The sequence below is a fragment of the Stigmatopora argus genome, chromosome 6 (assembly GCF_051989625.1).
Source record: "Stigmatopora argus isolate UIUO_Sarg chromosome 6, RoL_Sarg_1.0, whole genome shotgun sequence".
Classification (NCBI taxonomy): domain Eukaryota; kingdom Metazoa; phylum Chordata; class Actinopteri; order Syngnathiformes; family Syngnathidae; genus Stigmatopora; species Stigmatopora argus.
In genome coordinates, this window is record NC_135392.1 from 12,589,097 (window position 1) to 12,602,965 (window position 13,869).

General features: G+C 41.0%; 3 protein-coding genes across 4 annotated transcripts; 1 reads left to right on the forward strand and 2 right to left on the reverse strand.

Moving 5' to 3' along the window:
- Positions 1–497: 497 nt before the first annotated feature.
- Positions 498–3,002, forward strand: ppcs (phosphopantothenoylcysteine synthetase). 2 transcript variants are annotated; one of them, XM_077603223.1, is made up of 4 exons: positions 498–592; positions 1,207–1,738; positions 1,805–1,908; positions 2,404–3,002. In XM_077603223.1, the coding sequence occupies exons 2-4, from the start codon at positions 1,213–1,215 to the stop codon at positions 2,728–2,730; spliced, it is 957 nt and encodes a 318-aa protein (XP_077459349.1). In that variant the 5' UTR covers positions 498–592; positions 1,207–1,212; the 3' UTR covers positions 2,731–3,002. The 2 variants fall into 2 exon arrangements, with proteins under 2 accessions (XP_077459349.1, XP_077459350.1); XM_077603224.1 differs by having other exon boundaries at positions 501–592; positions 1,210–1,738.
- Positions 3,003–3,127: 125 nt separating this feature from the next.
- On the reverse strand, positions 3,128–6,855 carry utp3 (UTP3 small subunit processome component). Its single transcript, XM_077602038.1, has 16 exons — positions 6,839–6,855; positions 6,386–6,473; positions 6,228–6,272; positions 6,056–6,112; positions 5,831–5,969; positions 5,688–5,756; positions 4,993–5,114; positions 4,775–4,924; positions 4,637–4,708; positions 4,501–4,541; positions 4,327–4,423; positions 4,064–4,198; positions 3,863–3,993; positions 3,713–3,779; positions 3,447–3,554; positions 3,128–3,368 (listed from the first exon to the last, which is right to left on the reverse strand). Exons 1-16 carry the CDS (start codon positions 6,853–6,855, stop codon positions 3,279–3,281), a joined length of 1,428 nt encoding a protein of 475 aa, XP_077458164.1. The 3' UTR covers positions 3,128–3,278.
- Positions 6,856–7,613: 758 nt separating this feature from the next.
- Positions 7,614–12,644, reverse strand: fam83e (family with sequence similarity 83 member E). The gene is made up of 9 exons (XM_077604005.1): positions 12,263–12,644; positions 11,535–12,189; positions 11,322–11,465; positions 10,034–10,158; positions 9,539–9,964; positions 9,125–9,181; positions 8,881–9,049; positions 8,578–8,802; positions 7,614–8,507 (listed from the first exon to the last, which is right to left on the reverse strand). The coding sequence occupies exons 2-9, from the start codon at positions 11,997–11,999 to the stop codon at positions 8,361–8,363; spliced, it is 1,758 nt and encodes a 585-aa protein (XP_077460131.1). The 5' UTR covers positions 12,000–12,189; positions 12,263–12,644; the 3' UTR covers positions 7,614–8,360.
- Positions 12,645–13,869: the final 1,225 nt, after the last annotated feature.

A 13,869-nucleotide genomic window follows, 5' to 3' on the forward strand; every position in this document is an offset into this window, starting at 1 on the left:
TAACCTAGTGGCTGAAAAAAAGTTTGTTGCAATACAGTTCATTTGGTCAACCATAATAAAAGGGATCTATGTAATGTTTGTTGACTTATTTTAATTCTCTAAAAATATTGGAATAGGAATCTGATCGCTATCGGCAAAACATCATTGGATTTTTTTTCTGAGCCGAATTGACAAATATGAAACTATATCTGTCCATCCAAACTGACCAGGTGACTTTCAAAAGTGAAAGATGATGCTGTCACAGTGCCTTATTCGGCAATACAACAGCGTCACCTGTTGGCCAGTAAGTTCAAGGCGTCGTTCTGCACCACACAATTTCCTGACGTGATATGAAAATGTATAACAAAATTTCTTCATCTTTTTTATTTTTTTATTTTTTTAGACAAAGACTTGCAAAAAAATAGCTCAAATAAGTAACTATTTTGGACATACAGTACCATCTATCTCCTTTAGAGGCGCTAGGGAATGTGTTTTGTTGAGGAGCAGAAGAAGAAGCACGCTCTTCCCTTTCAGGAAGTGGCAAAGTTGAGTGTTCATTTGTTGTGAGGGGCGTCGTCCAGCTTCACGGTCATCGCATCTTTAAAAGAACAAAGTAAGACTTTTGACAATTTGCCTTCAATTTTGTCAATAATCACTTGTTTTTATGACACAAAAACATGATAAACCCGCTTTTAAAACTTTTATGTTGGTACTCGGCTCTAGGTTTTGTTATTACTACTCTACTCATAGCTGGGCTGCAATGAAAAATGAAAGTGATGGTCACTTTGCATCACACGAAAATGAAACAAACGATTTATATATTTTTTTATTTTTTTCGAATGATTTACTTTCGCCTAGATTTATTGTGCCATCTTTCCTCATCGTGTGCGATTTGTCCATAACCTAATCCTTATCTATTCATATTACTGATTAACATCATATTGAGCAATGTCATTAGACTATTTGGTTATGTATACATTTTACAAAAATAAAAATGACATTTAAAACATTTTTTTACGACACAATCATCGAAATTTTTAATACCTTATCGTAAGCGGTCATTTTGAAAAATCATAAATCTAAAATTATAATTATGTATTAACGTTTTTATTTAGTCAGAACAATCAAAGCATATTTGGTCTAAATGAATTATTAATAATTTAAATGGATCCTTAAAATGAGATTAACTTAACTGTTTGTCCCATTGCGTTGGCACCTTCACGTCAGCAGGCCATGTCACAACCCAGAACGTCTTCCATCGACGGCAAGTTGGCCGAAGAGTTCACCGCGCCCTCGCACGTCGACGAGGTCCGCGAGAAGATGTTGGCTTTCGCCCGGTTCCACGCCGAGGCGGGCCGCCGCGTCGTCCTCATCACGTCCGGTGGCACCAAAGTCCCGCTGGAGTCGCGTACCGTCCGGTTCCTGGACAATTTCAGCAGCGGCAGGAGGGGAGCGCAGTCCGCCGAATGCTTCCTGGACAGCGGCTACGCCGTCGTCTTCCTGCACAGGCATCGCTCGCTCTACCCGTACGCTCGCATGTTCTCCTCCGTCAACGTCCTGGACGCCCTGCAGTTTTCGGACGGGGATCGGGAACCGGATCGCGTGGTGGTGAACACGCAGGTGCTTCCCGACGTGGCCAGAGTGCTGAAGAAATACCGCCAAGTTACAGCATCCAAACTTCTCCTCCCCGTCGAGTTCAGCACGCTGTCGGAGTACCTGCACCTTCTCAAAGCGTCGGCGCAGGCCCTCGACACCATCGGTAGACGAAAACGCCCGCCGGGTCCACGTGTGTCGGCTTTTGCGCTAACGGCCTTCTTCGTTTTAGGATCCAAGGCCATGTTTTACTTGGCAGCGGCTGTGTCCGATTTCTATATTCCTGCGAGTGACATGCCAGAGCACAAAATCCAGTCTTCCAATGGACCGCTTCAAGTGAGTAAAAACAAAAAACAAATTCTTACCTAATTTGAGCCTCCTGAGCGAATACAGTAATCCCTCGAATATCGCGGTCAATGTAGACCAGACATGGCCGTGATCATTGAAAAATTAGGAAGTAAGGTCACCCCCAATAAATTTTTTTTTTTTTTTACTTCAGTGCTGAGTCCTAGTAGCAAGAGTGGCTTCCTTCTAAATAAAGTACAGGGTTTGTTCATTTGCTTTATAGAAGTCTTTCTTTTAATTTATTGATTGCCATTGGTACAAAGCCGATCCATTTTAACCTCACCGAAGGTCTATTGCTGTCCATGGCAGGTAAATCCACCCGTAAGCGGAAGCCACTCTTGCTACTATGACTCAGCACTTAAGTTTAAAAAATATATATAATAATAATAAACTTTTTTTTAAGAATAGCAGAAAAGAAAAAAAATCGCAAAGTAATGAATTTGCGATAATCGAGGGATTACTGTACCATCAACTTTGTCCTTGCAGCTAAGCATGAAGATGGTTCCCAAAATCTTGTCCCCGCTGGTGAAGGACTGGGCGCCGCGGGCCTTCGTCATATCCTTCAAACTGGAGACGGATACGGCCATCCTGCTGGACAAGGCTCGGAAAGCGTTGGAAACGTACAGGCACCAGGCGGTAGTGGCCAACGCGTTGGACTCGAGGCGGGGCCACGTGGTGGTGGTGACGCCCAGCAGCCAGCACGAGGTGGTCCTCTCCCAGGAGGACCTCGAAAACCGGGTGGAGATCGAAGAGAAGATCGTGGCTAATTTGACGGCGGCGCACGAGAGCTTCATTAAACAACAAGCGGGCTGAGTTTTGTTGTCATTAGCTGCATGTCGTCTTCATGGTTGGCTTTGTAGTACAGATGATATGATTACAATGATTGATTAATCATTCATAGGGCAACTCTTTGGATGCCATTGACGGCAGTAAATGTACAATCCATTTTGACATCAAATAATCACAATCAAAATAGATTGGGCGTCTCGTGTCGTCAATGGCTTCGAAAGATGTGCCAGGTCATTTTGGCCGAGTTAAATACTACAAAATTTAAATAAACTGTAGAGTTTGGCTGTCGACCCTAACCAGTGTACATCTGTTTTCATTTAATTTGATTAATTTGGATTTTATTACAAGGATATTAATTCATTTTTTAAAAATCTATTATAATGGAGACCTTTCATTACTTTTACAAATTGCATCACATTATAAACTTGAATAAAGTTTATTCACCATTGTTATAAAACCACAACAATGATGTCGTAATTGTTGTAAAACCACAAATGGCAAATAACACAAAAAAATTCTGAAAGTCATAAGCACATAATTCCAGCGGACATAGTTTGGCAGGGGTTTTCCTTTTACTTGAGTTTGATACTTTTCTTGACTCCTGCGCGGATACCCGACAGTTCTCCGCTGTATCTCGTCTCCTCCCGCCGAACCTCGCGGACCTGATAATATCAAACATGGTTGACATTAGGAAAAAAAATGTGGACTGACATTTGTTTTTACGTGTCTGTAATTCGCACCTGGCCCTTCCTGCGAATATTTGCGCGCCGGTACTTCTCCCGGTGTTTGACTCGGGGGTTCCGGTCAATCTTCTTCCTCTTTGGTGTGAGTCCTTTGTTCTTGGCCATCTGCAAATAAAGTCGAGGCATGAAATAAAGTACTATAATAATGTTGGTGCTGATTAATGTGAAGGGCTCCCTGTTTGAAATACAGTCAACAGTTTTCAGTTGTGAGTTATTTAAATTTAAACAAGTTTGTGATAACGTAATCCGTGTTATTTGATTACCTGGTATGTGATGCTTCTTTTCCCCTGTGGATCCAACTCGTCCTCTTCATTCACGCCTTCGTTCTCCCTGAAACATTGTTGACAATGGGGAAAAAAAAAAGCAAATTACTTTTTCTCTTTTTTGATCTCAACGTCCCCATCTCTACTCACTCTTTTCGCTGTTTGCTCTCCTTCTTCAACTTCATCCTCCCTTCCACTTCTCGGTAGTAACGCAACGCTGCCTCTTCATCCAGATCCGCGTCGGAGTCTACCGTCGTTTTGGCCACTGCTTTGCCCGAAACCTACGCCCAAATACCCTCTCCCGTTAACGTACCCGGTGGAGTGGACCGCCGGCACAAAATAATTTTTCACCTTGTCTTTTCTGACGGCTGCCCCCTCTTTCTTTGTCACTGGTTTGCTCACGATTCCACCTTCCTCCCAAGCGGCTAACAGCTTTTTGTACTGCGGCTCCAAGCGGGCATCAACGGAGCTCAGTTCATTGATGAGCTGCGAGCGAGACGACAAAGTTACCGTACTCAATCTGCGTTTTATAATCAGGTGCGCCTTATAGTACGGAAAATCCGTTAATTTCATTTTGAACGGGAGAAAAACCTTGAATAGAAGCGCAGACTTACATTTCTGTAGGTGAGCATTCGTTCGATGACCGGGTGGTTGTGAGCGGGGATCCGTTTGGCCTTGAGTCCCACGTAAAAGCTGATATTGGTACAATAACTAAGACAAAAAGCAGAAAAGTTGAAGGTTGTGCAAATGAGAGAACGCACGTCGCATTTTGAAAGGACTTTACATACTTGAGGTAAAGCTGCTGTTTAGTCTTCAGGTAGTCGGCACCCTTTTAGGAACACAAAACGGTAGGACTCGGTAAGCGAAAGTGATCAAATATGAACATCCGACCAAAAAAAAAAATGAAAAAGGTGAATAAGTGACCTTTCCCGGTGGGATCCTTCCGTCCTTAACCATTTGCAGAAGCGGAAACAACTGCTCCTTCAGTTCTGTGAGCTGCACATCAACAATTTCTTTCAGTATCCATCTCATTTTGTTGACTTGCTAGTCAGCGGTGTGTACCTTTTCCTTTAAGTCCTGAATAAGTTCCAGGAACTCAGGCGACTCCTTCTTCAGCAGCTTCATTTTCTCCTTGTGAGACATCTGCTTCAAGTCCTTGACGATCTTCTTGTCCACAACCGTCACCTCGGTTTGGTCCTCTTTGGCAAATTCCTTTACCCAAGCCGCATGACACAAAATTCATCTTCGATCCAAAGTGATGACTATTTTCTTGGCGTTACCTGGAGAAAGTTCAAGTCGTAATCATCCTCACTGAGCTGCTCCGCCATGCGCTTCTGGATTTTTTTGGCTTCTTCTTCCTCCTCTTCTTCCTCTGCTTCCAGTTCCTCCTGTGATTTGCCCTCTGTTGATATAGAAAAACAGGGCAGAAAATCATTGCAGTTGCATTTTTCGACAAACGTATCCCTACATCACAGGTGTCAAAATGGCGGCCCGGGGACCAAATCTCATTTTGTGCGGCCGAGAAAGTAAATCATGAGTGATGACTTTCTGTTTTAGGATCAAATTCAAATGAAAATTATAGATGTATATCATGTTTCCTGATTTTCCCTTTTTTAAATCAATAATTTCCCTTTTTTTAATCCATTTTTTTCCTAGTATTTTTAGCATTTTGTAAAATCTAAAAATAAATATATCAAATATTTTCAGTTTTCTACAATAATACTGAACATCATTAAAAAAAAATTTGATTCCTTTAGAAATGGAAAACATGATTAAAAGACACCTTTCCCTTACAAAGGGAAAAAAAGAGCTCAAATAAACGTTGTTTTAGATCTATAAAAAAATGAACATTTAGGGCTTTTGATCCATTTCTTTTGATCCGATTTAAAAAAAAAATCCAAATATTATATCTAAAATGGTCCGGCTCACATGAAATCGAGTTGATGTTAAAAAACGTTAGAAATAGTATGCTCACTTGTGGTCATGTAATCTGAGTCGTAGAATGACTTCTTCTTGGTGCCCCATGCTAGTTCGTCAGGAAGCCCTAAGAACAAAATCATTCATGTCAAGCCATGTTTAAGTCCACCAACATTGCTACAGTGTAGATGTATCTCTTACTTTCCTCCACCTTCCCCTCTAGATCACTCTCCATGTCAGTGCCCTCATCTTCCTCATCCTCCTCTTCATTTTCGTCATCGTCATCATCATCGCCGTCGTCGTCCTCCGTCTCGGAAGCATCCAAGGCCATGACTTCCTCCTGAAGAAATCAACATATTTTTCTCAGGATTTTGCATCAGTTAATGATAAACCACGACTGCAATAAAGAAGAAAAAAAAATAATACTTCATCGTCTAGCTCCTCCTCGTCGCTGTGCAGGTGAATTCCACTGGCGAGAAGTTTCTGTGTAGAAAAAGGCCAGAATATTTTAATGTGTAAATGGTACCTGACAACTTTTGTGCTTTAGGAAATGACACCATGAATAGCATTTTGAAAAGAGTATTATGATCCCACTCACCTCAATCTTCTTTTCGTGAAACTCATCAATGCTGTCCTTTGGAATCTGACATGAGAAACATTTTAAGATTACGACTGAATTTTATGGTGTGGGCGGAATATGAATTCCCCCCACACCATAAATAAACTAAATAACGTAAGGAGGAAAAAGATGCTGACCTCATCAGGGACACCTAGGCTTTTGTATCCTTCTGGGTCACCTTCATCATGTTCTGGCTGTCCTTTTGGCCTCTGGAACTTTTTACGCCTATTCACAAGGAACAGATAGGGGGAGTCAGGAATACATTTTTCGACCGTCGTAAGACACGCCAACAAATAAAAGTGAGGAGAATGTTCCTCTTTTTCAATAAATCGATTCAGCATTTTAGCAACGACGGACTGTATTGTTGATTAGTGAAGGTTTCCTATCTCAATTGTAGTAAAACCATGTACATTTATCCACCCCTAATCGAAGCAAAAAATGACGACTGAAATGGCCTCAACCGAATATATAATTTAAAAAATACAAAATAACACACGACTGAGTTATACACCATTTTATGTCAACAATAACGACTGAAACCTTCTTTAAGATAAAGATTTTACCTTTAGTATAATTTTACCCGTACTTACCTTATCGCTCGAACCATTGTGGAGGAATTTTCCAACAATCGTAAGAAATAAAAACCCTAATTATGTTTGTAATAAGTGTTGCTTTGATTTGTTTGGGTTTTTAATTGCTCAACAGCCTAAATTTTAAACTGTTAACACATGGCTTGGCTTTAAAAATATACTATCCTTCCGCAAGCTTTTTTTTTCGGGCGTTTTGATGTAGGCAAGGTGAACGAACACGCGGCTTTCGCCCCCTATTGTACTATATGTAAATTACATTGGTGGAAATGTTTAATAATAATAATAATAATAATAATAATAATAATAATAATAATAATAGTAGTAGTAGTAGTAGTAGTAATAATGGTGATAATAATAATAATAATAATATTTTTTTAAAACTATATGTATATATATTTCAGGAACACGCTTATTTATTTATGTATTTATTTATTAACTTTTTTTAAATGTATTACATATCTATTTATGTTTAAAATGTATTTTCCTGTATCTGCATTCTCACCCTCTTGCTACCGTGGCAATGAAATTTCCCAAATACGGGATGAATAAAGCTATCCAATCCAATCCGATAATGACAATGACGATGACAATGACAATGACAATGATAATGACAATGATAATAATAATAATAACAATAATAACAATAATAATAATAACAATAATAATAGTAACAATAATAATAATAAAAAAAAAAAAGTGGCACATATGGTATGCTCTGATAGTGAGCATTGACTCCCAGTCATTTGTGAGAAATATAAATGAAACATTTCTAACATGCGGCGGAGTGGAGGAGTGTTCTTCCTCAAGTTTATTGGGTTTGGGAATTGAAAATGAATTCCAGGCACATCTATCGAGCCTTGCGTGAGACAGGATTGGCAAGTCTATCGCATGTGGCAGACTCCCACTCATTCCGTCCCAGTTCAACTCACGGACTTTGAATCTCAGCGCAGCCTTTCTGTGAGCTCTGGATAATTTATCCACATTTGCTAGAGTCTTCACATGCTACCCTGAATGTAAAACTCTAATAAAGTCTTCATTCAACACATTTAGACAGACAATTATATACAGTGTACACAGTCTTGAGTGAATAGTTTTCACAACACTTTTACAGTTCTGCCATAAACTATATTCAATGACCAATTTTCTATACTAGTAAGTAAAGTCCATTTTATTTCACAAGCTGGCAGAAGTGAATCTTCACATAGTAATAATTTAAATAATAGATATAGTATGTATATATTTTTAATCGCAATTGGAGTTACAACCTAGAATCTTAAACCTAAGAGTTTTTGGGGGAGGAACGCGGGAGGACTATAAGCTTAAATCTTACGACACATCAAGGAGAACGTAAAAACTAAAAGGGCCAGAAAATTTCAAGAGTGAGGCAGACATGTTGAGTACTGCAGCCCTACTGTAAATAATCCCAAAATGCAAAATGAACTCCATACACTTTTGCGTGGTTAATACTACCGAGGTAACAGAGGTTTTCCAGTTTATTTCAAGAAAGATAGATCTTTGGGATTCATTGGTCTTCCACTTCTTTGGTTTCCCTTGAAGGCTTCCAGTTCAGATCAAGGCCGAAGCCGCGAGGTCGATTTCTAGTCTTCACTTCGTTATTCCTCTTCTTCATCAGGAATAAACCCGGTGTCATTTGGTTTTGGACATAACTCTGTGGATTATATTTGAAAAGACTTTCAAAGACATGAAATGACGACAAAAATCCAATCAAACGCCCTTACGTGAGCGTTGAGTCTCGGCATGGACAATCTCCTCTCGTCAGGAGTTGGGTCTGAATCCTGTGCATCCTCGCGGAGGTCCATCATAGACTGGGTGATCTCGGTCGTGTTGTTCCTGGAGTCTTTTCTTAGCATGTCACCCTTATTCCATTTTGTCTTGAACCGCTTCATGAGGTCACTTAGCGAGTTGAAGCTCTCGGACTGCGGCACCCTCAAGATTAAGGGTTTCTACAGGCGCAAACAAACCAGAGACACGTTTTTTTGGCGAGCCACGATTTGGAAAACCTTTTCGAAGTAGGGGCTTACTCTTGACTCAGGTTTGTTTTCTATGGTGGTGATCTCGTCCAGGTCAGGGGGAAATAAAAGCTTGTTACTATTTCGGTTATCACGGCAGGATGAAAATTGTCTGTCTCCTGTGTTGTTTCTTCTCTCTTGAAAGTAATTGTTGGGTTGGTTTGCGTGATGGTCAGCCGAGCTGGAAAAGAAGCAAGTCATTATTTTTGTTCTACTGATATTCCTGATTTTGATGAACTTTTCAGATCAAGCTTACTTAGGATTTTTTGTGTTATCTGGTATATGATTTGTCATTGGAGAGCTGTCCCAGAACCTGTTTGATACAAAAAAATCTATTAATCAACCCTTGCGGTAAGTATGTAAAGTAGCATTGTTCTTAATAGGGAATATTTTTAAAAATTGTAAGGTCATCATCTGATTTTGTACCTGAGTGTGATGAATTGACGAATTGAAACTACGTCAAATGTCATGTCAATGAGGTGTGCCATTTAGGTTTACAGTTCGAGTCAAGGATGTGGTTCAAACTATCAACTTTTTTAAATAAACATTAGGTTTCTGTTAGTAATGTGATTGGACTTGGGAATAGCGATTTTTGTTTGTCTTTTTCACACTACTCATTTGGAGGCTAGTCTGCAAAAGAACTTGGATATCTTTTCAACGCTGTTTATACCTTCTTGTAGTCATTGCTTCGTAATCATTGTGGTTAAAAGTATCTAAAAGAAGTGTCTTTTTTTCTAACTCCGTAGCAGTCTGCACGGCGGCTTGGCTTGCGACAATTCCCTCTTCTTCAAGACTATCTGGGAAGGTCCCTCTAGGAATGACGCCCATGGCTTCCCAATCCAGGTGAGTGTCCGTCGGTGGAGAAGGAGGGTTGAGGATCTCCTGTTTCATGTGGAAGTGTCTCGGGGGACTCGGATCGGTGAAGTCTATTGGTTCCACCGTCCTTTCTACGTGGGAATCGATGTAGTCCGACAGGTTAGGAACCGGGGCCGATGCGGCAAACAGCACCCGGAACTCTTTGTCGAAGCTGTCGACAGCTGAGCCGTTAATCACAGAGATGATTTGCCTGTGTAAGTGAGCGTCAGTCCACGTGAGGCTGTAAAGACAAAAAAACAGAACCTCGTTAGCAGTTTTCACGAAGCATTCGTTTGATTACAATGTTTACCTGTAACTGCCATGAATGACTGTCACCAAATCCACCAGAATAAATTTGTCTTTCAACTCCCCGACCATCATCTTCCCCTTGCTGGAACAGAAGCTTTTGCCTCCAAGAAGACGGACTTGAATGTTCTGCCGATCAAAGGTGAAACGGCATTAAAAACATGGTATATGTTGCTGGCTTGAGTGTCGAGGTACGCGCAGCTGACTTTCCTACCGACTGAGCGGAATTGATTTCTGCTTAGTGACTGACTGACCTAATTGTCTAATTCTATATGTTCCCTGTCATCGAGAGCTGATGGTGTGATTCAGGTGTGTTGGTGGAGGGAGATATGGAAAACAGACCGGATAGGGGGTCTCGAGGCCCAGACTTGGCCACCCCTGATCTAGTGTTTGATCATCTAGAACACGATACTCTAACGCATGTTATTGTGCAGTTAATGGAAAAAAACAGCAGAGCCACTGAGTTTAAATACTCTAAATCACATGTGTCAAAATGGCGGCCCGGGGGCCAAATCCGGCCCGCCGCATCATTTTGTGTGGCCCGAGAAAGTAAATCATGAGTGCCGACTTTCTGTTTTAGGATCAAATTAAAATGAAGAGTATAAATGTATATTCAATTTCCTGATTTTCCCCCTTTTAAATCAATAATTGTATTTTCTTAATCATTTTTTTCTGTGTTTTTATTTCAAAAATCATTTTGTAAAATCTAAAAATATATTTAAAAAAAAGCTAAAATATACATTGTTTTAGATCTATAAAAAAAAACTGAATATTCAGGGCTTTTAACCCAGTTCCTTTAATCCATTTGTAAAAAAAAAATCTATATATTATATCTAAAATGGTCCGGCCCACATGAGATCTGGTCACCATGAATGTGGCCCGCCAACCAAACTGCGTTTGACACCCCATCCCTGATCTAGAATAAATAGGGATCTAAAAACCTGGATCCATTAAAAAATAAGACTCTGGTCAGTACTTGAACGGACCATGGGGATGTGGTAAACATAAACAGGATTTTTTTTCCTCGTGTCTTTTTGTCCATTAGAAGCAATTTTGCTGATTCTGCAGCAGAAACAAGAAGAATCCGCTGAAATGCCGTTAAACCAGTTAAACTGAAATGCGTTGCCGACATAACCGTGATTACTCAGGCACGCGATGCTGTGCCTTATCTTAAGCTCACAATGCTGTATGCCAACTTTTAAATCATTTAGGGGTTTGGATCATGATCCGCAGGCAAATAGTAACTTGTTGGAGGGAATTCATGTAGGAATTTTCATGCTTGGGCGACTCACCGGATGTCCCAGCCTTTGGAAAGTGTACTTCTCACTAGTCCGTTGGTTCAGAACGATGTAAACGGGGACACCCCTGGAGGCCGCGTCATGTAAATCCCCAATTATGGTACTGTCCGTCAGACGGTCTGTCACGATGGCAAGCACCTGCAGAGTAGAAGAGACAATTGTGTTGGAAATGGGTCTAAAATGACGAGTCCAACGAAGCTAGCGTACTTTGCCGGCCTTCTGCAGATGCCGTCGGATGACCTCTCTGATGGAAGGTTTACCCTCGGCGGGGGGATTCGTGTAGACCGCTATGTTTTCCAAGTGGACCCAGGGCGTCTCGGGCCAACCCAGGTTCAAACGCGGAACCGGCACGTCCGAGTATGACGGGAAGTAGGAAGACGCGAGGTCCTCTTTGTCGGGGTCGCCGTCCCCGCCGTTTTCCTTCTTTGGCAGGGGTGTAAAATGAAAGTCCTGAACCCAGCTGGTCATCTCGCCCACTTCATCGGGAGACAAGAAGCGGCCGAAGGGCTCGGCTCTGACAGAGGTGTAGAAAGCTTTGGGACCACCCCACAAGAGATTCTCCACCGACCGACGCTCTCGCTCGGAGTAGAGGAACTCCGGGGAAGACGGCGTTACCGGCAGGATCACAGCATTCTCATCCAGGCTCGCCTTCTGAGACCTTTGACTTTGCATGGCGGCAGACTCGCTGGTGAAATTCGCTATCCCTCAGTTACTGCTTCGGTTTCTTGTCATGCATCGCTCCAGCGGGGTGCCGAGCAAACGCTTGGCTGGAAAGACATTCGACGGAGAACACTTCGAGGAAGTCCCTCAAGGCGTGATGGCATGGGTTGTGTGGGTTCTAGTTAGCATTCTTCCGCAGCACCTTCGAGACAAAGCCATAGCAGAGAGAAGGGCGCTGTCGCCGTGGGTGCATTTTTCCTTGGTGTCAAACTCACCTGTGGTGGAGCTGCTGTGACTCTGAGTTTCTAACTTGACTCGTTCCCACCCCTGCCTGTCATCTCAGTCAGCCTTCCACTCCTTGTAAACGGATTCCACAAATTCTGCGCCGCTGACATCTTCATTAACCGTTGGGCCGCACCGTCACCTCCATGTTCCTACTCAGTATATCTCTTTAGCCCCGACACATTATTTAACAGGTTCCTCAAGCGAAATGGACTGCAAAACAGCTTTCTTAAAGAGATATTCCTCCAATACGGCTGTCTTCTCTGACAGGTCTAGCCTGACTGGCAACTTTGTCAATCTGTACTATATACACATTGGCTGTTTCGAAGAACCATTTTCTTGCTTCTACTTGGGCACTTCCCTTCCTGATTACGTCTTAAAATCGTGCTGCCAGAATTCATTTCGCAACACGGTGAAAAACAACCAAGGCTGCTGACACACCCTTAAAAAATATACAACTTATTTGCTTATTCCTAATGTCAGCAAACTTACTTAAGACGCAAGTGTAGTTCAAACATGATGTTAAAATAAACAAATTTTTAGCTGATAAGGCACAGCCAGGATTTTATATACTTCTTCATCATATTGTCGTTTGCACACCAGTTGTTTACTGTTGCGTTGACATGCCAACGGTGACCAACATAAAATCAGGTGTCATTTAAAATGTCATTCCCTCCTAGATTCCTAGAGGCAATTCAACATGGCATCATTCCCATTCATTAGTCATGTGACATAACAAAACAGTTAATATTTTTAACAGAAAATTCATCATTATTCAAAGGACAAAAATCTCATTCGTGCTCAGTGACGCTTTTAAATGTCACGTCCTTCCCATTCAAATTTGAAAAAGATCCGTACAGTCGATTCACATCAGTCGCAATATACAATATTACAATAATTAAAACACACTGTTTCCACTCATACAGGGTGTGTCCCAAGTTCAAAAGGAGGTGACCACAATATTCAACATCCTCCCACATGTTTGCATTTTGCCATTATGCATTCACTCATATTTTTCCAGACTTGACATTCTCTTGTTATCAGAGCTACTGTATTGACAATTCAAGAGATTTTTTAGTTTTTTACTTTGAAATTGTGGGAAAATCAAGACAATTTTTTTTCAACCCCAAGACTTCTGCATGATGGTCATAGATACAAATTCAGTAATATGCTGCAAGAATTTTCTACCAATTATTTATTGCCGACCCCTGTTGTGAAGGCCTCCGGGTAGATTTCTGACCCTGGCAACAGATAATGGCTGAAATATGATTGGTTAAATACTTAAATATGAAAACACACATCTGGAAACAGCAGAACCAGGGGAAAAGGAATGAAAGGAAGCTAACAGACAATTTGGAATTATTTAATAAGTATTCATAGACAAAATATAATTAACATCAGTATGTGATTAAGATATTTTTTAGGCCAGAGAAGGCCTTGCAGGCCAAAACGGTCCACCACTGAATTTCATTAATAGAAGACTGTATTTTAATGTCTTCAATAACTGTTTGCTTTCAAAAGATATAGGGAATGGAATAGAATACTTCTATATTCATCTTTCATGTGTAATAGTTGAGAAAAACTACAATCATGTGTTTAA

What these genes read in the sequence shown, in the direction of transcription:
- ppcs (XM_077603223.1), top strand. Translation starts at nt 1,213, where the DNA reads ATGTCACAACCCAGAACGTCTTCCATCGACGGCAAGTTGGCCGAAGAG. An exon ending in GCAGGCCCTCGACACCATCG is followed by an intron (nt 1,739 to 1,804) that starts GTAGACGAAAAC and finishes TCTTCGTTTTAG; the next exon opens with GATCCAAGGCCATGTTTTAC. An exon ending in CTTCCAATGGACCGCTTCAA is followed by an intron (nt 1,909 to 2,403) that starts GTGAGTAAAAAC and finishes TTGTCCTTGCAG; the next exon opens with CTAAGCATGAAGATGGTTCC.
- utp3 (XM_077602038.1), bottom strand. An exon ending in GAAGGATCCCACCGGGAAAG is followed by an intron (nt 4,542 to 4,636) that starts GTCACTTATTCA and finishes TGTTCCTAAAAG; the next exon opens with GGTGCCGACTACCTGAAGAC. An exon ending in AAAGAAGCATCACATACCAG is followed by an intron (nt 3,555 to 3,712) that starts GTAATCAAATAA and finishes CTTTATTTGCAG; the next exon opens with ATGGCCAAGAACAAAGGACT.
- fam83e (XM_077604005.1), bottom strand. Translation starts at nt 11,999, where the DNA reads ATGCAAAGTCAAAGGTCTCAGAAGGCGAGCCTGGATGAGAATGCTGTG. An exon ending in TCCAAAGGCTGGGACATCCG is followed by an intron (nt 10,159 to 11,321) that starts GTGAGTCGCCCA and finishes TTTGATCGGCAG; the next exon opens with AACATTCAAGTCCGTCTTCT. An exon ending in AAAACAAACCTGAGTCAAGA is followed by an intron (nt 8,803 to 8,880) that starts GTAAGCCCCTAC and finishes TTGCGCCTGTAG; the next exon opens with AAACCCTTAATCTTGAGGGT.